The 23,180-nt window shown below is 47.2% G+C and overlaps 1 protein-coding gene across 4 annotated transcripts in view; it reads right to left on the bottom strand.

The window, feature by feature from the left end:
* Nucleotides 1-739: 739 nt before the first annotated feature.
* Nucleotides 740-23,180, bottom strand: part of MYOM1 (myomesin 1) — a 709,264-nt gene continuing 686,823 nt past the window's right edge. For all 4 annotated transcript variants that reach the window (XM_085605828.1, XM_085605831.1, XM_085605829.1 and 1 more), the window contains one exon: nucleotides 740-1,496. In XM_085605828.1, the coding sequence (XP_085461954.1) occupies nucleotides 1,417-1,496 (80 nt within the window). In that variant the 3' untranslated portion in view covers nucleotides 740-1,416. The remainder of the gene's footprint in view (nucleotides 1,497-23,180) is intronic.

A 23,180-nucleotide genomic window follows, 5' to 3' on the forward strand; every position in this document is an offset into this window, starting at 1 on the left:
GATGATGAAGAGCGTTGGGATTAGAGATGATCCTTGAGGGACTCCGCAAATGTGTTTCTTAGATACTGAGGTGCATCATGGGTGCTTGACCCTATGTGTTTGCCTGTAAGGAAGTAGGCTATACACTTTAGAGTTTTTTTCTTTTTTAAATTTTTCTTCTTTCTTTCATGTTCCTTCTTTGTTTCAATTTTCTTGTTTGTTATCCCCTTTTCTGTCTTCTTTCCCCTTTGTACCTGTCTATTTATCTTTATAACCATTCCTTATTTACTTTTTTCCATCTTTTCCTGCTTCCCTCTTTCCGTCTCTTTCTCTCCTCGCACACGTTCTCTTCAATTGACCCTTTCTTCTCTCTTTCTTTCCAATTTTAATGATTTTCCTACCCTCTTTCTCTCATTTAGTGACTGTTTATGACTTCTTTAGAACTGCTAGGTCCCCAGCCCTTAAGCTGTGTCATGTTATTTCTGAGCTTCTGTCCCAGATCATTTCCAGCCAAGGGCAATCAATCAATCAACCAGGTATTTTGGAAGTGCGCTATTCACCCTTGAGGGTCTCAAGGCGCTGGGGATAAGGGGGGGGGTTCATGCAATAAGGCCATAAGCACCAATAAATACTTAAATTTAATACTCTCACTTTCCCAGGCACTTTAACAGGAAGCCCCTGAGGTGAATAGCATATGCATATGCCTACTTTGCTCATATCTCAGAATGGTTCTGTTGACTGAAGGAAAGCACACCGCACGGGTACTTGAATGTGATTTTATTACACTACAGTCGCAACCAAAATTGTTCAAAAGTGTAATAACATCAATAGTAAATGAATGGTATAGGCTAATCTTTTTTAGTGGTAAAACACATCTTAATCTAATGAGTGCAAGCCCAGGCTAGCTCCAAAGAGAAGAAACATTTTGCTTCTACTGTTGTGTGTTTCATTCTCTTCAATTACTTGAGATAACGTGTTTACTTACTGCAAATTATTACAATCAACGCAGACCAAAGGGGTAATTAGAGTTTTGAGGACTTGGGACATCTGCCAAAAATTGGCATATTCTGTCAACCCTATTTAGAGTGTGGGATGTAGACATCCATCACCAATTGTTGGAAGTCCCATGCATCCTATTTAAAGTGAATACATAAGTATGCACTCTCAATAGTGTGGATGGAATAATTGCCAGTTTTTTGTGAATTTCCACTCCTTACACTCTGAATGGCAACTCTAGTCTGTACCAAGTCTTCTTCGGAAGACCCACATTTCCCCTTAACATTGATCTTTGGATAATTTTGCTCAGGAGCTTATATTAACCTTTGCATCTTCCTTTCTTTCTACGTGCCCTGAAGTGGGAATAACTGCTTCTGCTTCCATTGAAGTGACCTCATATTGTATCTCTCTGGCTGGATCTGCCTCTCCAACAGTAATATCTTAGTCCATGATTGGTGTTTCATTTGGATCAGGGGTTTCTTCTATGGCAATCATTTCCTCCACGCAAGGTTTCACAGGATCTGAAATACAAAATGAAATTGGTTTACTTAACTTATTCTAATGACGTATACAATATTGCTTTTAGGAAATTCATATCAATAAGTGATGATTGACGGAACTGTACATGTTGAGGAATGTATTCTGCTTCTACTTCTTGACTGTTATTGAATCATTGAACAACACACTCTATTTTCCTCTTTTTATTATCTTCTTACCATGGCTTGTTTACTGTTTCTTGTTTCTGCCTTCTCAAACATGAAAGGCCATCATGACTGTAGGTGGCTGGCTTAGTATATGGTGCAAACTTATTTTAATGGAGGACCTTTCACTAATCCAGACAACCCGTATGGTGATTTCAGTGGTCTTAGGCAACCATAGAAAGCTCTCTAAGTGGTAGCTGTGGAAAGCAGCCTTCAGGCTTAGTCCAGAAGGACTGTGAAGCAGCTTGTTTTATCAGATCTAATCATATAATGTAGATTACATGAAAAAAAACCCAGTGTATTTACCAAGATTTAATCATATAGCGTAGACTAAATGAAAGAGAACCACACAGTGTATTTATAGAAATATGTCTATTTATTGTACAAAACTCAGTAACACATTGGTATATCTCCTACCCGGAGATATAATCACAAATACACACAATACTTCAATTGTGAACAGGTAAGTAAGCACAAAACACAGTGGTCTCCAGGGGGAGACCAAACCATATACTAAGAAAGTGGAATGCGAGCTGTGACCAAAGTCAGGACTTGGACCAGGAGACTCAGAAGAGCTGATGACACAAGGAACCACCCAAGGTAAGTACCCAGGAACCCCAGGGAGGCTGTGTGCATAGTAGAAAGACAGCCGCATAATCAATAGAAGTTAACAGGAAAGTTGCGGTTGCCTTTTTGAAGAAGGACCCTTCCCAGTGTGCCCTGGAGAAACCCTGTGGAAGACAGAAGGTTGGACAGCCACCTCACCCATGGATACCCCAGGAACCAGGGTAACTACACCAGGGAAGCCAGGTGCCTAGGTGCGAAGTAACGTCAGACACCGCCGTAATCCACAATGGAGAACTTCAGAAAAGATGCCGCTGTGAAGACTGTGCAAGAGTCCGGTGGAATCCAAGGATGGATTCTTGGAGAGAAGAACCTGCAAGCAGAGGGGATACTGTCTATGCCACTTGAAGGTGACCAGGAGACACGGAAGAGCAATCACCACCGATGACGGAAGATGCAGGAGTGATGACGGTGACCTCGTCGCTGCAGCTGTGGGGATCAGGCAATGCTGAGGAAGGCCAGGAGCTGTTCACAAGCGGTCCCACGTCAGAAGTCGAGAACCAGGGGGTCAGTGTCCAGCAGGAGCACCAACAAGCCTTGGCAGCAGTAACAGGCGTGGAAAACATTGAAGGAGCAACGCTAGGACCATCAAGGTCCAAGGACTCACCAAGTGCAGGACAGTCAGAACAGGTCCAGAGCATGCAGGGGAGCCCACTGAAGGAAAAAAAGACCCTCGAGAGGACCCACAGGCCAAAGGCTCATGAGTCGCAAGATCAATCAATCAATCAATCAATCAATCAATCAATCAATCAATCAATCAATCAATCAATCATAACACTTGTATAGCGCGCTACTCACCCGGAAGGGTCTCAAGGCGCTTGGGGGAAGGGGGCCGCTACTGCTCGAACAGCCAGGTCTTGAGTTGTCTCCTGAAGGCGAGGTGGTCCTGGGTCAGCCGAAGGTGGATGGGGAGGGAGTTCCATGTCTTGGCCTCCAGGTAGGAGAAGGATCTGCCTCCGGCGGTGGCTCTTCGGATGCGTGGTACGGCGGCGAGGGCGAGGCTAGCGGACCGTAGCTGGCGGGTGGGCGTGTGGAAGGTCAGGCAGTCGTTGAGGTGCTTGGGGCCCAGGTTGTGGAGAGACTTGTGTGCGTGGGTGAGGAGCCTGAACGTGATCCTCTTGTTGACGGGGAGCCAGTGCAGGTTCCTCAGGTGGCCGGAGATGTGGCTGCATCGAGGGATGTCCAGGATGAGTCGGGCGGAGGCGTTCTGGATGCGTTGTAGTCTTTTCTGTAGCTTGGCTGTGGTTCCGGCGTAGAGGGTGTTTCCGTAGTCCAACCGGCTGGTGACGAGGGCCTGGGTGACCGTCTTCCTGGTTTCGATCGGGATCCATCGGAAGATCTTGCGGAGCATGCGGAGGGTGTGAAAGCATGAAGAGGAGACGGCGTTGAATTGTCTGGTCATCGAGAGGGAGGAGTCCAGGATGAAGCCCAGGTTGCGTGCGTGGTCTGTCGGTTTGGGTGCGGTGCCCAGGGCTGGGGGCCACCAGGAGTCGTCCTAGGCGGAGGGTGATGGTCCAAGGATGAGGACTTCCGTCTTGTCTGAGTTCAGTTTCAAGCGGCTGTTCTTCATCCACTCGGCGACGTCTTTCATCCCTTCGTGGAGGCTGGTTCTGGCGGTGTCGGGGTCTCTGGTGAGGGAGAGGATCAGCTGGGTGTCGTCGGCGTAGGAGATGATGTTGAGGTTGTGTTGGCGTGCGATGGCTGCGAGAGGTCTCATGTAGACGTTGAAGAGGGTGGGGCTGAGTGATGAGCCTTGCGGGACGCAGCAGATGACTTCGGTGGCCTCGGAACGAAACGGGGGGAGGCGGACTCTCTGTGTTCTTCCAGCGATGAACGAGATGATCCACTTCAATGCCTTCTCTTGGATGCCGGTGTTGCTGAGGCATTGGACTAGGGTGCGGTGGCAGACAGTGTCGAACGTGGCGGAGAGGTCCAGGAGGATGAGTGCCGCTGTTTCCCCGTTGTCGAGAAGGGCTCGGATGTCGTCGGTGGCTGCGATGAGGGCGGTCTCGGTGCTGTGGTTGGCTCTGAAGCCGGACTGCGAGGGGTCGAGGGATCCATTCGTCTCGAGGAAGGCGGCAAGCTGTCTGTTGGCGATCTTCTCGATGACTTTGGCAGGAAAAGGGAGGAGCGAGATGGGGCAGAAGTTTTTGAGGTCGGTGGGGTCCGCTGTAGGTTTCCTCAGTAGGGCGTTGAGCTCGGCATGCTTCCAGCTCTCCGGGAAGGTGGCGGTGTCGAAGGAGGTGTTGATGACGTCTCGGAGTTGGGGTGCGATGGTGGAGTCGGCCTTGTTGAAGACGTGGTGGGGGCAGGGGTCAGTCGGAGATCCGGAGTGGATGGTGTTCATCGTGCGGGCTGTGTCTTCGGTGGTCACAGCGGTCCAGGTGCGGAGGGTGGCGGTGGGGTGCGTTGGTCCGATGGTTGGGTGCGAGGATGGTGCGCCGAAGCTGTTGTGGATGTCGGCAATCTTGCGGTGGAAGAACGAGGCGAGGGAGTCGCAGAGATCTTGTGAAGGGGTGATGTTGTTGTTGCCGGTGCTGGGGTTGGAGAACTCCTTGACGATGCTGAAGAGTTCCTTGCTGTCGTGGGCGTTGTTGTCCAGTCGATCCTTCAGTGATTTCTTCTTGGTGGTGCAGATGAGCTGGTGGTGCTTGCGGGTCGCGTGTTTGAGGGCGGTCATGTTGTCAGTGGTCCGGTCGAGGAGCCAGGCTTTCTCGAGGGTGCGGCAGGTCTTCTTGGAGTCCTTGAGTTTGTCGGTGAACCAGGGGGCCTTCTTGCTTCTGGGTTTGCTGGGAGGGTTCTTCAGTGGTGCGAGGTCGTCGGCGCAGGCGGTCAGCCACTGTGTGAAGTTGCGGGCTGCTTCGTTGGGGTCCGGTGTGCTGGTAGGTGGGTTCTGGCTGAGGGAGGTGGTGAGCTGGTCGGCGGTGATCTTGCTCCAGCTTCTGTGAGGAACCTGTTGCGGGTGGTGGTGGGTAGTGGTTTTTCTGAAGCTGAAGTGGACGCAGCTGTGGTCGGTCCAGTGAAGTCCGGTGGAGTGGCTGAAGGCGATGTGCTTGCTGGATGAGAAGACGGGGTCAAGCGTGTAGCCGGCGTAGTGGGTGGGGGTGTTGACCAGTTGCTTGAGTCCGAGGTTGGCGAGGTTGTCCAGCAGGGTGACAGTGTTGCGGTCCTTGTTGTTCTCCAGGTGGAAGTTGAGGTCCCCTAGGAGGATGTAGTCGGCAGAGGGGAGGGCGTGTGGGCTGATGAAGTCCGTGATGTCTTCGCTGAATTGTGTGCGTGGTCCCAGGGGTCTGTAGATGAGGGTGCCTCTGAGGGTCGTCGTTGGGTCAGTGTGAATCTGGAAGTGGAGGTGTTCGGCTGCGGTGTAGGTGTCGTCTGCGTCGGTCGTGATGCGGATGGTGTTCTTGTGGACGATGGCGATGCCTCCCCCAGTCTGGTTGACGCGGTCCCTCCTGATGATCTTGTATCCATCCGGGATGGCGATGGCGATGTCGGGGGCTGAGGAGGCGTTCATCCATGTTTCAGTGAGGAACGCGACGTCTGGTGATGTTGTGTCGAGCAGGTTCCAGAGTTCGACGGCGTGTCTGTGGATGGAGCGGGTGTTGAGCAGGATGCACTTGAGGTTGCTGCTGGTGTTTGGCTTGGCGGGTGCGGTGCATGTTCGGAGGCAGGTGAACTTGCAGGTTGTGCAGGTGAAGGGTCCGTGGAAGCGTTTCGGGGCGGCCCGGCAGCAGGCGGGGTTCCGGCCGGCATTGAGTGCGTTGAGGGCGGTGGCGTCGTAGGTCTGTCGGGTCGTCTTGCGTCGGTGGGGGCCAGGGGTCCTGGCGCTGGGCGCGGTCCAGGCGTGGACGGGCGCAGACGGGCTTGCCTTTGGCGCGCCTTCGGCGCACAATCGGCGCGCCCGCTGCGCGTGACTGCTGCGCGTTCGCGCGGTCGCCTCGAGCCTCGAGCAGCTCACCAAAGATGAAGGCCCACGGTGCAGAGAATGTGGTGAGGGTAAAGATCTTGGCAGGAAGAGATGCTGGAGGCTGGAGCTTCTTGTAGCCCAAGGATCTCTGGAGTGCGGAGGCAGCAAGCCTTGGCAAAGGCATGTCGATGCGGTACACAGGGGTCCGGTTCCAGCGGTTCCGATGAGGGATACTGGCCTCAAAATTGCAGAGATGACAGGTCAGGCCTCAAGAGAGTTGCAGAACCACCACCTGTATTGCTGAGTCTTTCGAAGTCCGTGGGACGTCAGGAGCAGTAGACAGGTCAGCTTGGTTGCGGTGCCTACAGATGCAGGGGAGTGACTCCTTCACTCCAAGGGAGATTTCATTGGGTGTCCTTGATGCCCACACGTCTGTTGAAGATCCTGGATGAAGCACAGACACAGAAAACCAAGAAAACGTGCAGAACAGTGAGACCAGGAGCAGCAGGAGTCTTCTGTGATGCAGTCTTGGTTCCAGGTGAAGTCCAGTGAAGTCCAAGTGTCCAGGTGGTCGATGAGTGACGTGGTTTCAGTCTTGGCTCTTGTCCCATGACAAATCTGAGAACCCACCCACAGGTAAGCCCTTTTATACCCTAAGAAAGGGGTTAGGACAACTCATGAGTCCCTCACAGAGGAGGGGCTGGACAGAGGGGAGGATACTCCCATGTCCTTTGTCCAGTTTTGTTCCAGAGCGAGAGCCAAGGGCTCCCAGAACTGGTTCTAACTAGCGTATGCAAGGAGGGCGCAAAGTGGGCCCTTCAAAGCAGCCTGGTGGCGCTGGCAAGCACCCCCCACCCCAGCCAAATACACTGAGTCCTGTCTGGGAGGTGGTCATACCTCCCTGTGACAGGAAACCTATTGTACTACCTTGCCCTACTCAAGCTCAGCTCAGCAGCAGGAGGGCAGAATCGTGTCTGGGCTCAGCAGAAGCACTAGCTTACTGGCAGACCCGGGAAGGCTGTTACTGGGATTACTATTGGCTTCCCGGAGGAGCCCCCCAGTGCATGGAATCATACCTCTAACACTGGTAAGAGTGTTGGGGTATGATTCCAACATGTTTGATACCAAACATGCCGAGGTTCGGCACAGCCAATATATAGTTAGCCATCGCGTAATGAGGTATGGACACTATATATATGAACATGGCTGACCACACCTACAAAGCCTGGATAATCGACTCTGGGGTTTGTAGGGGGTGTCCTGCTCATGCAGGGCACCCTCACACTTGTAACCTTTCGCCCTGCCATCAGCAATGAAAGGCCTGCCTTAGGGGTTACTTATAGGTTTTAAGTGCAGTGACCTCAGATATAAGGAAACTTATAAGTGGTGCTAACACCAGCTTACACAGGCTGCAATGGCTGGCCTGTAGTCACAGTTTGAGTGGTATCTCATGGGTGGCATAATACATGCTACAGCCCATGGGAGACTCATGGTGTACCTATGCCCTGGGTACCTTTGTACCATATACTAAGGACTTACATGGGTACACAAGTAGCCAATTGTGGCGGTACCAAAGTACTTACCATGACAGATTTAGGGAGGAAGCAGAGTGGCTGGGGTCCTGATTAGCAGGCTCCCAGCCAGGCTGCTAGTCTAAAAAACTTACTAACACCAGCAAAAAGTTGGGGTAACCATAAAAGCAGACCTACCTTCCTACAATGACCATAAAAGAGAGGTCAAGGTAGGACCTCTCCATGTTCTCTTATCAACAGTTTAAAATATGTGGATCAAAATATATGAATCAGAAGATGGGGTACAACTTGATTTCATATGAGAGTGAAATGAGATTAGATGCTTTGTTACCTTCATATCCATCATGAATATGATGTCAACTGCTCAGCCACCAACCAGAGTTTCCTAACAATCCTACTACTGGGAGCAGGTGAGCCCATTCAGTTCTGGCACCTTACCAAGATCCACATTCAGGTTAGGACTTCCCATGGACAAAGGTTCTTAAAATTGTAGACTTCATCTAAGTTGTCATGGCACAGAATACTATATAGTCTGATGGTACTGTCAGGCCGAGCCTTAAAGAAACAAGCAGGTTGAATCTAGACTCCTTTCATGGGCAAATGTGAGCTACTAGCACTCAAATATGAATTTGACCACTAAATAGTCATAAACCTGACTTGTAATATACTAGTTTTGTTCAATGGAAGTTAGGTGGTTCCCAAAAATGTTTAAGCAGTAATTACAGCGTTGCCTTTTGCAACTGCCTAGTAAAAGAAGTGTGCAAGAATAACATGCCTGAAAGCAGACTCTTCCCAGCAAACATAGAGTACTGAAAATTAGACTATCAACATATCCCTGAAGAGTACAGAATATAATTATTTGTCAAGGACTCTAGCAAGACTGGTGGCAGGGTAGACAAAATGAACAGAACGTTGGGTACAGAGCGGCCCAGCGCCACTCACGGAATCAGTGGAGAATGGGAAAGCTTTGCACAAAATAACAAGAAGTCAAAGGTCAGAAAGAAAAAACTTTTCAGAATTCAAAATTACTAACACCCGGGATGTGCAAGACATGAATATAACAACATTAGCTATAAAAGGTATGTGAGATAAAGAATCTAGGGGCTTTACACTGTAATATTGAAGCTCAGTAAGTTCCTCACTCATAATTGCTGTTACAGATGCTGACTGCAAATATAGGATATACATGCAAAGGCAGGGTCTGTGGAGCTGACACCTTTGGTGATGTTTCAAAAGACTCAGTGGCGGTCTGCGAGACAGTAAGAGGTAGTCCTGCGGTGCAACAGCTTTAACGAAAGTGTGACAATAAGGTGACACCCCCCTCCAGAACTGCATGGACCTTGAGAAAAATGATAAGAGGAAATTCCTCAAGAAACATAAGTGAAGACAGGCGAGAGCCTTATGCCTCACAAATGTGCATGGTGTGCATGCACAGAAAATAAGGGATACACACACTAAGCCCTGATGAAGGCCCCAGATCCACACAGGCTCATAGCCTGGGCCAAAACATGTTGGCACAAATCCTTGAGGTTATTTGAACAGTTATTCAATAAAGAACCTCAAAAGATACTTGTATTCATACCTTGGGTACCCTAGGAATAATGGAAATGTTTTGGGTATACCTATAGGTATTTTTAACCTTCTACCCCACACCTGGATCCCTGCTTGTCCAGTTTGTTCTAAGTTTGGTTGAGTCCGCCCTGGTGGTACAATCTTATCAGGGTGTGGATAGGCACTGATGATGAAGCATGTCGCGATAAGTGGGTGAGGCGTCTCTTCCAATATCTTTGGCTACCCCAGAGGTGCGAGGAGGGACCACCCCCTATAACATTTCAGTGGTCCTTGTGTGTGATGTTATAAAAGTAACATAAAGAGAGGGCTGACAGTGGATGAAAAACACCACCTAGGTTGTCAGCTGTGCCCACGAATCCAGGTGATCACACAGGAACATGCAAAGCAGTAATAGCAAAGGTGGATAAATGAAATACACAGCATCGATAGACAAGTAGCTAGTGAAGTCAAGTGCAAAACAATAAAGAAGGGAAATAAAGGGAACACTAGACAGAAAGAAGTAAACAACCAAACCAAGAAATTGGAAGCTAAGGCAGTAGGGATAAGAAGATAGGAAACTAGAACTATTGTAATTAGGAAAGAGAGGCAGAGACTGGGTAAAAGGTTACCAGAGAAAGAGTGACAGTTCAAGGATGCATTAAATAGTGCTAGCTCAGGAATAAAAGAAGCACCGGCAGGCAGTGCAAACTCAAGAAAGCAGGATAAGCTAACGCTCAGGAAGCTTCTGAGAACAAGGATTTACAGACTCTCAGGAACTCGAGAAACATGGAGTCAGTCAAACAGGAACACTCCTACAATGACCAGTGCGGGACTGAAGACAACAGAGGCTTAAAAGAACTGGCAATAATCACATGCCTTAGGTGTGAGCAGGCTATCACCTGCCAGCCACAGGCATTCTGAATTCCTCCATCCATTTCTGGGCTGCAGGGGGGATATGAAGCAGTGAGCAGGGAATTCTAGGAGTTGGAGTTTTTTTTTTTTTTTTTTTTTTTTAAAAAGGGTTTTCATTTTATAATGGAAAAAAAACAGAAGGATCAGGTGCCGAACAATTTCCCAACAGCGATAAGAGGCAGGCAGAATAATGACATAAGCAATAATCAGCAATCTATTGGATCAATGGCGCAGACACAGGAAATTCAGGATGGGGAAGAATATCATGAGCAGTTGCGCCTGCAGTCCCCTGCCCTAAAGCCCAGGGAACACCCCGGAAATTGTGGCACACATGAAAAGGCGACGATTCACAACAAAGGAGGTGTACCACACTGATCCCAGAAAAGAAAAAACAAGAAGAATCAGAGAAGAAAAAGGAGGCCATGGAAAAAGGAGATGAAAGACTAAAGAACCCCTTCCCCCAACCCCCCACCCTGCACCTCTGCAGATGAGTACGGCCCCTCCCCCCAGCAGTGTGCCTGTCGCCCCGGAACCAGACCCGAAATATAGAAGAAACAGGGAAAAAAGGAGTAAGAAAAGAACCCCATCAGACGGGGGGTAGAGAAAGTATTAATAAACTGGAGGAGGGCCTTCAGAACATACCCCCGGCTTCCCTCTCCCGCACGGTAAGTTTTCCCCAAAGCAAACAGTGAACAGCACAAAATCGACCATATCAAAGAAAGATGGGGAGCATTATGCACCGATTATGCTAATAGCTATACCATGAGAGCACGCAACCCCTGAGCCCGCCCGTCTACTAGATGACCACCCCTGAAGGATCAGCCTTATCCTTGACCACTCTTTGCAATTCTGCCCATGCCTACCCCTCGACCCAGCGCCATGTCCGATGTTCCAAGGTAAAGGAGTGTCCAAAAACGACCGGGAAGCGACACACACAGGTGGGGTGGAAGTCTCTGAGTACCAACACAGTCCACATCATGGAAGGACGGCCTTCCCAGTGCTGCCCCAGAGTCTGTACTGCACACAGGGTCCAGGAAGGCGGAAGCAGCCAAAGTAGACAACTGTTGCTTGAATTGTCCCTGGGTCACCGGAGGCCGTGCACGGAACGAGGCCACCACCTCCCGCTCAGGTCCAATACCTCCGGAACAGATCAGACCCACAGCCAGCCGATCACACTGTAGCATACTGTCCGGAGTGTCCAGCTGTGCACCAATCTCAGGGGTGGCCGCGACTTTGTCCTCCGGTGTGCAGTGTGGGAAGTCCCTGTGTACCTGAGGACAGGAAGGCCGCCACTGTCCCAACGCTGATGCCACACCATCGAGCTTACTCCCCAAGACCCCGACGCCATGAACCAGGGAGGAATGAAGGGCACCGAGGGCCTCGAGGAGGTCGCCGTACCCCAGCATAGCTCTCTGCGATCGCTCCGCCACACTCCCAAAAGTCACACACTCCCAATCCTGCTGTGACCCAGTGGACAGGATGGTAGGCTTCATCGCAACAAAATGGCCGTCGGGTAGGCCCGACCCGTATGGGGGCCGGGACCCAGGAACAAGCGCCTCGAGGCCCACGGCGCTGGAAACAGGGTCCGGGGGCAGGCAAAAATGTATCCGTTGCGTGGGCACGGGCAACAGTCGTCCCCACCACGGACCAGTTCCCGCAAAAATCCGGGAGCTGCCTGCAAGAATCAGGGCGAGTTACGGGCGGCGTACGGACAGCTCGCCGCCAAGGGCAGGGGCTATCACCGGGGAATCTGAGAGTTGCACCCCCGGGCAGGCACTCGGTCCGCTTCGCTTAGCGGCAGGAACGGCCACGGCGAAATGTAGGCCGAGGTTGGCACCGCTCCGGTGGACCGACTCCACCCAGTCACCACAGGCCGCTGTTGTTGAACTGCCACTCGGCCAAGGCGTCCACTCGAGGTCCAGGCTCCAGGGCTGCACGGGCCGCAAATTTAAAATGCACTTTTCTCAGGCAGTACCGCAGCCAGAAACCTCGGAGTCACACGATCGGTTGCCACTCTCATTCACAAACACGATCGCATCTCGCAGGCTGAGGATCTCATGCAGGATATCCGTGCGGGATACGGAGGTTCACGGAGCCGGGAGTCTACGCTGCCGTCTCGGTCGCCATCTTGGCTCCTCCTAGGAGTTGGAGTTTTGACCAAGAAATCAGACTGGCTTCTCACAATTCAGCATGCATCTGTAATCAAATGGAATTTCAGAATGGGTTTCAAGAGGCTGGAAGTCAATATGTGGGAATGTCATCAGATTTGTAAGCTTATTTGAACACAGGAAAGTCTCACAGGTAAGCCCTCCAGCGGTGGGCATTAGAGCACAAGGAACAAATCATTACATTTTGACCCATTCACACAAACAGGAACAGTGTAATGTAACACTAAAGAAAGCAGACGAAGTCAAATCATTTCTTCCATTGCAGGCTTACACTGCATTCGAACAGTCATAAAGCAGGGGTATATTGTACCAGCCCATTGAAAGGAGTGCGGCAACTAAAACCTCTCTATTCCCCAAAAATAAATAGTCTGGGTCTCAAGGATCCAATTGGAGTTACTGCATGTTCTCATTCACTTGCCATAGATCAGCCACTTGGATGTGTAACTAACTTAGCAGTTACTTACATATAAGTGCAATGATTACACCGGGGGCCATATCTTGAAGGTATATGGTATTTATCTAATCGAAATCGCCATATTTTCTCTTTTTACAAGGCATTTTCCTGGGTTTTACCTGGGGAAATTTGTCTGGGGAAAACTGTTGTGATCATTGAAGTTACCTTCAGAATTCTGATCCCTGTGTAATCTCCTGTTTGTACTTGTGTCAAGGAGTGAGTGGAGAAAAGGAAAAATGATGTCTTTCTAGGCCAGCTCATACCTGTTTCTAGAATTGAAAAGTGTTTGCCTACATAGTCTACAGAAAGAAAATGCATTTAGGTAATGTTAACAAAGGATGTGGGAAAATACAGACAGTGGAACGATTAAGTGATTGTCATTATCAGCAGAAGCAAAGTGTGGCATGACTAAAATTCATACATGAATATTAGAATTATTAAATATTTTTGGGGTGAACAACCCAGCTAAATGGACAAAGGTTCTGTCTTGTTTTTGAATGTGTCTAGTGTACACAAATCTTCTCCAAGAAACACACTTTAATGCTGACCAGCACATACTGCATGGCCACAAATGAGGGAAACAAGTCAGTTATGTCACTTGGGATGAGGAGTGGGGATGAAGTAGTTTAAGACCCTTTTTTGGATACATTTAAAATAATAAGTTCCAAATTTCATCCAGGAAGTGACACTTTCATAGTACTGACATAAAAAAGAGTACTAACAGAAACCTGCCGAGCCCTTAACACTCATGTTAGACCATCCTTGGTCTTGCCAGGCATAAGACATTCTTCTGAACCGATTCTAACAGCATTCATACACATTCTAAATTTGGGTGAGGTCAAGGTCCTTCCTATTAGAGTCTCCAGTCACTTCCCAGAGTTGGTATAATGTGCAGGAGCAGCAATCTCTAGACCTACAAAATTAAAATGCAACAAGGGTTATATGAGAATAATGATACAAATGTTTTGTAATAAATGGTAATCATAAATGGTAATGAAGACGTTTCATGAGTGATACTCAGAAGTGCTTTGAATGCAATAAGGTTGGGCCTAGCCATAAAGCCATAAGGAAAGAAGCACAAAAATTGGCCAAGTTAATAGGTCTAGTTTGAATTGCAAATACAGGCAAACTTAGGGGCTAACGTACAAAGACTTAACGCCACCAGAACATCACTTTTTAAGATGTTTTGATGGGGTTAAGGCCATTGCCTTATTTACAAAGTGGCGTTAAGCCACTTTAAGTGGTTTAATGCCACCTTGTAAATAATGCCCCCTTTCAAGCTATACTTAGAGTGAAAGGGGCGTGCAATGGGTGTTGCGGTCGGCGTTTCGCTGCAACACACATTAATTTTGACGATGCCCCCTATTTACAAGGGTGGCGCAAATATGGGGCAGCGCCACAATTCAGACCAAAAAAAAGCTGGTCTTAACATGGCAAAACGAGGAGAAATGTTCAATTTCTCCTCGTTTTTGCTGTTTCTATGTGTGGTGCATTCTGCAGCACACATACAAACAGCAAATTGCCATGATCAATGTTTATGTGCAGGAAGGTGTGCCTTCCTGCACATAAACAATCATTTAAAAAAATGCTTCCTGGATACAATGCATGTATTAGAAAAATAGTATAATGATTTGATGAGTCATTGTCTTTTGAGATGTATAATAGTTCTAGTGTGAGCAATACTTAGAAAGTTTCATGATACATCAAACAGGCAATAGCAAGAAATGAGAGAGTAATACTCCACTGGCTAGAGCCAAATTCTCTATGTAATCTTTAAAAAATTGGTAACAAAGGGTCTTCCAAACAGCTAGAATTTCAAGCCAGGCCTAAAAAGACAGGCGGAACGCGGTCCCTGAAACATGTACACCATGATTAAAATAACACATTCATCTCCCTCAAGAAAGAAATTCAAACACGCCTAGCTATTATAACGTGAATTAAATGACATATCAGCAGAGAAAAGTATGTTTATGCTCTAGACGGCACAGTTTAATTACTATGAACAAGAAAACGATGATGTCTCACCCAGCAGCTGTTAAGGAGTACTCCAGTCATAGAATCTTACCACAAAAAGAGTAGTTGAGAGAACTAAACAATGTCCATGCGTCTCTGAATGTCATCAATCCTCAACAGTAGCTATTTTAGAAATAAGCATCCATGGTCACGCCAGACCGATAAATTAAAATGAGAAAAAAAACATAAAAGAAATTGCGACAAGTACGAAAAACCTAGTGACTGGCCTGGCAGCACTTTTTCTGCTACCAGTCACTGGTAAAAAAAATATAACACGTGATGGGGAACAAAACAGGCAACATTTGGGGGTGGGAGCAGCTGCGGCTCGTGCAGGTAAGAGGGGTAGAGCCGGGTGGGGGGACTTCGACAGACAATGACGAGGGAAAATTAAATGAATAATTACTTTTCCCTCGTCTTCGTCTGTCGAAATCCCCCCCCCCCCCCCCCCACCACTCTTACCTGCAGAAGCCGCGGCTGGGAGGGACGCAGGGGGGAATGAAAGAGTAGCACCCAAGCAGCAGTTTATGGATGGAAATAAATACACAGGGTACAGGATAGTAAATATGATGGGGAGCACAGGAAATGTGGAAATGAGTTGTAGTAAAGACAGTAGTCTTCTTCAAGGGTTCAAGGCAAGTTTATTCCTGATAGCCCCAGACTCGTCTGGTTCCTTTGGTATCTCTGAAAATCTCCCCTTTAACTGTCAACTGTGGAATGCATCTGTTCCCAGCGCCTTGAGACCCTCATGGGTGAGTAGTTGCGCATTACCAACCCCTGATTGATTGATTGATTGATTGATTGTGGTGTAACACGCAGTGCCAATCACATTGCTAGAACTGTATTACATCATAATGCCCTGAACATCACACTATATTACATCATTACATCAGGAGTGAAGAGAGAGCACGTGAAGGGGGAAGAGGGAGATAGAAATGAAACACATGCACTGCTATGGAGTGTTTAAAGCAAACATAAAAAAAATAATCCTCACACGTATGGAATTGAAGGATTCAACTCATTGAGTCAGAGCAGTGAGGCCTCAAACAGAGAGCTAACTAAATTCTCGAGGGCAACTGTAATTGTGGTGAAAACTTCATCTGGGCACTAGGAGCCCGAATCACAAAAGACGACTGTAAATGTGCACCAGAGGTCTATGATCTTGCATGTCTGTAAATTTATGATATTGGGAAATTTGATAAACTTTTACAAATTCCACATGAAAAGCTTCTGCAGTTGCACATTTCCAGGCACGCTTGAGGACAACATTTGTCAGCTCGTGGCTATTCCTTCGCATTGGTGTTTAGGTCCGTTTTATGAACAGCACAGCTTAGTATTATGTAGGGATGATTTTGCAATTAGTGTATCTTTCACCGTGTCTCATTTAGAGCTGTGGGTATTTAGCTGATCAGAGATTTGCTCAAGCCCCTCCCCCTTATCTGATCAAAAACCTGATAGGAGGGAGCAGGCTCATACTGTAGCACAAAGTCTTGCAGCAGGCAGAACATTTTTCAAGAGGGGCCATAGTTGATGGCATGTGGCTTCTGGTACCCTCTATGGCTTGCTTAAAGCTGCTGGGCACAGGAACTCTAGGCAGCTGGAGGAAGAGTTACACTCTCCAACACTTGGTGCTAAACTGGCAGTCTGACTGTTTACACCCGCTCTGACTAATATGCTCTTTGCAGCTCTGGGTCTTGCAGTTATGCCACACTCCGGTTGGAGATTCAGGGCAATCAGCAGGCAGTGGACGTGCAAATCTAGAAATATGCTCAGATGTAGGACACTCTAGCTTTGCCTTCATTGCTCAGGCAAGGTTTGTATGCTGGCGGCAGCCCCACTGCAGGAAGATGCCTGAATAGGTCTTGCTCATTTTTTGGAGCATCTTGTGTGAGTCCTTGCTCTACAGATGATGTAACCTGTCTAACCAAAACCAATTAGAGGGCAATGGGAAAAGGCACAGTTGGTCTAGCTTGGTCACCAGGAATTAGACGAGGGAGCATCCGATGTTAGACATATTGATGCCACCCAGGTATGGTTTCCAAAATAGAAGAGGAATTTATCTATCATGATGTTAACTGGAATTTATAAAGACATAATTTACAGCTCACATAGGTAGCAGATACAATTTAGGTCATAGCACACAAACAAATGCAGTGCTACATCGGCACTTTGCATCATTTGAGTTCATGTGGCGAAGAAAAACCCTAGAGTGAAGCACAAGTTAAGAGCTGCTGTCAATCTTTTCAATGAAGTATAAACTCTTGCTGATAAGCTGCCACTGGTCCAGACAAGCTACATTTACCTCAACTACACGCTCTGAAGAAACCATGATTGGTTCTTCACTTTTAAGTAAATCATTCTCATCAGAGTCAAGCACACACTCAAATTTGCAAGTGGGGCATTTGAAATGATTGGTTTCTCACAACCTCTGTCTAGCATGCAAGCAGTGTCATGCGTACAATAAATATAAGTACACACAACACTATTGCTATTTCAGATAGACTGTGAGTCCAAGTAAAGGAAAGTGATCTTATATGAATCTTTTACAATTATGTGAGTGGGCACTAACCAAAATGGAAGGGGTGTGTTGAAGAGAAAACATCAAACAAGTGCCCATGTGACAAATAACCAGCAAAGGGTGTGTGCATTAAAAAAAATCACCCTACTCGCAAAGCTGCCATAGTGTGTTTTTTATAAGAAAACCTCATCAGCCTTGCACAGCTGGCAAGGTTTTGTTTAATAAAGGAGTGATAGTATCAGTGGTCCTTTTCACCCCTATGTAGGTATGTGCAGGACAGCAGGTCTTTTACTTTTGCTTGGCAGCTCCCCACAATCCTTTTCAGTGTTGTCATCTGATCTGGGTACGTAGTAGGCCTCCATTGTAAGTGCTGGGTAAATCTGAACTCGGGTGCAAATGGGGATTGCATCTGAAAGTGGATTACCAAATGTGTGGTTATTTTTGCACCGTGTGGTTTTTTCTTGCAAACCCCCCTTCAGGTATTGTAAGGACAGGTTTTCTTTGGCAAGCACGTCAGAATAAGGGTAAAAGTTTGGAATTTGGGTTGAAAAACAGAGGACTGGGTGGTCAAATCACCTCTTAGTAAAATAGCAAGGTGCAGTAACAGATTTCCACTGGGGCGATTTTATAATGTAACTGCTCTGACAAGGTGTAAATGAGGGCTGTAGTATTTAGTTCATTTCATCTTAGGAGATGGTATGCACATCTTTTTTTTTATATCTTCTCACCAACCAGCTTCACATCCAAAGGCAATTTATGCTCACTGGTAGATTTGTTAAGGTGGTCCACTTGGCCTTTGTTTAACAAATGATATGGCACTGATTTCGGCGTTGCCGTTCTTTTACCACATACCATTTTTCCCATCTCCATTGATGTCAGTTGGATTCCATTGTTTGTTAAAATTGCGTTGGGTATCCATCCCCATTAAAAACATCTTGCACAGATTTGATCACCTTTACAGTTGAAATTTGAGGAGTTACCTTAATCTCTAACCATTTAGGATAGTGGTGCACAAGAACCATAATATACGTTCGGGTGACCCCTTACAAAAAAAATGATCTACAAGGTCTAAGCCTAATCTGTCCCAGAAGTATTCATGTGTTAATGGGTGAGTTGCTATCTCAAGTACCATATCTTTGTATACCTTACTCCTCAGCCTGCTCAATCTCACTATCTTTTTTAGGGCACTAGTGGTCTGCATTTAGCCGTTGCTTAGTTTTGGTCATGCCTAAAAAAACTAAAATACTTGTGTACCTATTCTCAGGTCTAACATAACTTGCACTCAATTAAGGTACTAATTTCATAGCATTTTCATTTCATTATATATTTTAACCGTCATACTTGAAATTCGTTCATTCCAATATCTTGCATGATCTTTGTGTTGTGATATGAAAATGTTCTTCGCCTTAATCCAATAGAATACATTTTCAAACACTTAATTCACTTTGGAACTAAACAGAGGTTCATTAATGCTTTTGGACTTTTCATATTAAAATTTGACCCTAGGCCATGTAACGAGCAGTCTGGTTCCATCATTGTGATGGTAAACACATGCCTCAGTGACAAAGAAAGATCGATGGCACATTAACTATTTGTGTGAACTTGCGTTTGAACAAATGCTTTTGCATAGATTACTGCTCCTTTCTAGAGTACAGTCCCAACATTTTAATAGGCCAAGCCCTGAACACTGTTTCATGGAGTGTTTTACAACTGGATATCAGGAATTTGACTGCCTTTATGATGCCAGACGGCACAGTTAGGCTTTAAGGGATTGAATATGATATGTGAAGTGATCTGAAATGCGTTGAGCACTCCAAGATGACATCCGTTTTCTTTCATCTACCTTGACAGAACATTACTTTTTGACAATTGTGTAGTAGAGATTACTAGACAAAGTTAGGGCCACAAGAGGTGATAAATGCATGTCCCTGAGTTCTGCTGTGATTTCTTTGTGTCATCTCATGATGGGGTGATACCAAAACCAGAACTCATTTTAATGAATGAGTGCATGCCAAAAGCTCCAGTATATGACTAATGATTATCTTTCCGGGTGCGTGTGTGAATAATATGCAGCAGTCATTATTATCCATGCTTCTATAGTTATATATTGTAGTCAAGAGTGGACTGCATTTTAATTGTAATGATTTGTACCAGAGATATTTTGAAAGTATAAAGGTGCAAATGCCTCTGTGCTAGAAAAGAAGCGTGTGATGACATTTGATTCTTCTGCCTAAGGGTCTGGGCTAGTCTGAGTGAAACAATGTAGAAGAAGTAGCAATCCCATCTGCTTCAAATTCAGTAATGGATGAAGGGTACAAATATGCTGTCATTGAGTGTAATGCACTTGCACATAAATGGACAGGAGGGAAAATCACAACGTTGAAGAAGCTGCTTTGTACTGCAAACAACCTGTAAGCCTCTAGTGTACACCTTTGTAGATAGGAGTCCCCTGAAGATCCATGAATGAGCAACCCATTTTATAGAAAGCTGCCTTACTACCAGTTTGTGACAGGGTTTTTATATACCAAGGTTAAAAGATATTTGTGTAGATTAACTGCCTCAGTATCCTAAGAAAGGGGATGGGCCTGAGGTGCAGGAAGACAATTATTGACTCATTGCTTGTATTGATGAGGAAGAGCATGTGATGCATGCTATCAGGAAAGTGTAATGGAACAGAACCATGGAAGAGGATGAATGTTCAGTGAGAGTATGCGCAAAGTTCGAACTGGGTTCAAAAGGGCATGATCATTGCCTGATAGCCTGCAGCCATACTCAATAGTGGCCAGGGAGCTCTCATTGAAGGGATGTCTGACAAGAAAAGTAGTTTGTTTATTTTTTGAGGATCTTGAGAGACTATTTGGTTGGAATGGCACTTGAACATCATCAAGCGATTAATGTGCTGAAAAGATGTATAAATAGACATATAGCTAGTGAGGAAGAGACAGAAGTTTGAGGAAGGGTGTAAGACATGCTATGCATGTATTGCAGTAGACTTTGTCAGCGATGGTGGCACCAATGGAACCAGTTGTACTAGAGAAAAAGTTGCCATTGATGTATTTGATCCTTTTTAGCTTTTTGCAGAGGGAGCTCCTATACCCTATATTGGTGTTAGTGTAAATCACAAAATTGCTTTAAGTGAGGTTCATGGGTGCATAAACGATATAACATTTTTTAAAGAAGTTTTTGTTGGGAAAGATGTACCTTCTAGTCTCTCTATGACCCTATTTTACCTTAGTTAGGACTTCTAATGAGACACTGCTTACTATTTATTCATAGTGGACTAATGTAAACAGATGTGTACTACCATCCTTTCTTCTTCCTTCCTTTCGTTCATGTTCCATTTCATGAATTTAGAACCTTTTAAGTCTCCTCACCGATCATTTGTGGTGTCTCAATTCTCTCACTTTCACTCCTTTTATTATTTATATAGAGCTGCTTAAGTCGGGTGGAGCCATCCATCAGAATGCAGATGACATCCTGTTCTACCTCAAACATTGCAGCCATAAAAACATCTCTGCAGGGGCCAGTAAGACAGGTGAGCTTCCATTCACTGGAACCGAAGTTCGCCAAAACTCAATCGATTGGTCTCCATTCTGAACACTTTCCACCTCCAGTCCAATGCGGCCTAAAAAACCTTTCTACTACTGGCATTTACGCAACATTAACCTCATAAGCTAATCTACTCGACTTCACCATTTATCAAAATATAATAACAATGCTACCACATACCTTGAGACTCACCTTGGCAGCCTCCGACCAATACATTATCGAATGCTAATATTAACAATATCTCATTTCCCACATTGATTTTGGTAAGACAATCCTGGCTGGCCTACCCAACACATCGGTAGTGTGTCCTCAGGCCAAATATGTCTTGCCAAAGATGCTTAAAAATCAAGTTGAATTAACCCCTTTCTAAATGAGCTCTTCTAGCTTCCCTTAGAATATAGAATATCCTTCAAAATCTCTTGCTTAGCATGCAAGGCCATCCCCCTACCCTTCTACCTGAATGACAAACTTTACATTGCAGGAGCGTCACACAGCACTGGAGCAATTCTCATCTGCTGTTAAATTCTTAAAATGAATAGTTCAGTTATCAACTAGGGGGTACTTAATTGGCTTGTGCCAGAACCTACCTTTTGTTTTTTACTTTCTGCCTGATTATGAATGCATGTTGAAATCATGAATAAAAGAAATTGAAAAAACAGAGAAAGTGAAGACACTGAATTAAGCATTCTCCTCCGTCGCGCAGAGTCCTTGAAATTCTCCGACTGAAGACATATGGCTGGCACCAGACTGGCTCACCTTCCCAAACGCCTTGAAGACAAAGCATTTCCTTATTGTCATTCATGAGGCTGCCTCGTCTGCTGTATTGCTTTTGTATTATTTGTGAACTGCTGGCAATATTGTGAACCTGTTGCAATGACCCTGCTATATGAAGACATAAATTGTGTCCCATTAAATTAAGGGGGATATTCTCAAGAACGTTTGATAACTACCGCAAAAGTAGCTTAACAATGGGGCGCTAGGTGGCGCTGGACCGACATGGCCGCACTTCTGTGAGGCTCCAGCCGGCCAGGCAAATAACGATCCGGTAAGCCCATCCTACAGGCCAGCAAATGACCCGATGACCATACCGGCGAGAGAAGGGACACCTTAAGTCTCTTCTGGGCCAGTTTGGTGGAGAACGGCAGCCGGGAGGAGGAGAAATCGGCTCCTGCAGGCCCGCGGCGACGGGACCGTTGAGAGGGGCGGAGCGACGTGGCGGACTCTGACACTGCTACAGGCCGGGGATCTTCGGCGACTGTTGGGCCACGGAGCTGGTGCTGTACTCTGATGCTGTGACGGATGTGGACGCACCGGTGAGCGGGCCGACATTACCGGACAGTCTGGTGCAAGTGCTGGGGGGCGCGGAGCCTCGGAGGCGGCGAGATCGCTCCCCACGAGCTGCCGGGAAGAAGCCTGCTGCGTGGGCCGGAGCGGCCATTGGTGACGCGGTCGCGCCGGATCCACCGAGCTCTGGTGCTGCTGGAGCGCTGCTGCCCGCGCTGAGTCCCGGCTGCGCCTCTGACAGCCCCTCGTCTACCCCGGTGATGACTGTGTTGGCTGGCGCGGGGCTGGGCGAGCGCCCGATCTGGGGAGAGGTGCCCTGAACTGGACGTGCTTGTAGGAGGCCTCCGCAGTGTGACACCACAACCCTACCCTGAGTGCGCGCTTTCCTGCCTCAGCAGCGGACCTGACGGGTGTGTGGCCGATTATACGGGGGCTGGAAAGGTGCGGAAGACGCTGCGTTCCCTACTAACTGGGGGTCAGAACTGATCACTTGGTGGCTATTCCCCGTCTGGCTGCGCCATTTGGTCCCAGCGGGCTGGCGTGGAGTAGTGACGCGGAGGGGAGTGTGCGCGGCCTGGGCTCGGTGCCGACAGCGTGCATCGTCCAACCCACTCCCCGCTTGAACTGACCCCAGCGGTGGCGGCTACTATGGGTAAGACGGACACGAAACAATCAACGCTACCTTTCAGCTCCGCGAAGGGGAAAAAAACACGCACACAGAATGCGGATGGCGGGGAGACGGGCCCCGGCGTGGAGGATGATTTGGACTGGAAGTCCTTGCTCGTGGGCATGCAGCGGAGCCTAACCTCCATCGACACAAAGATTGATACTATGAATGCCAGGCTGGACACGGTGCTGCAGCGACTGGATCAGCACGGGGAGCGGCTCGAGGAGGCGGAGGGTCGGATCTCGGAGTTGGAAGATGGAGCCGGGACTAACGCCACCAAACTCTCCCAGATGGACCGCCTACTCAAAATCATAGCGGAGAAAAACGA

This window comes from Triturus cristatus, chromosome 5_1 (genome assembly GCF_964204655.1).
Source record: "Triturus cristatus chromosome 5_1, aTriCri1.1, whole genome shotgun sequence".
NCBI classification, from domain to species: Eukaryota; Metazoa; Chordata; class Amphibia; order Caudata; family Salamandridae; genus Triturus; species Triturus cristatus.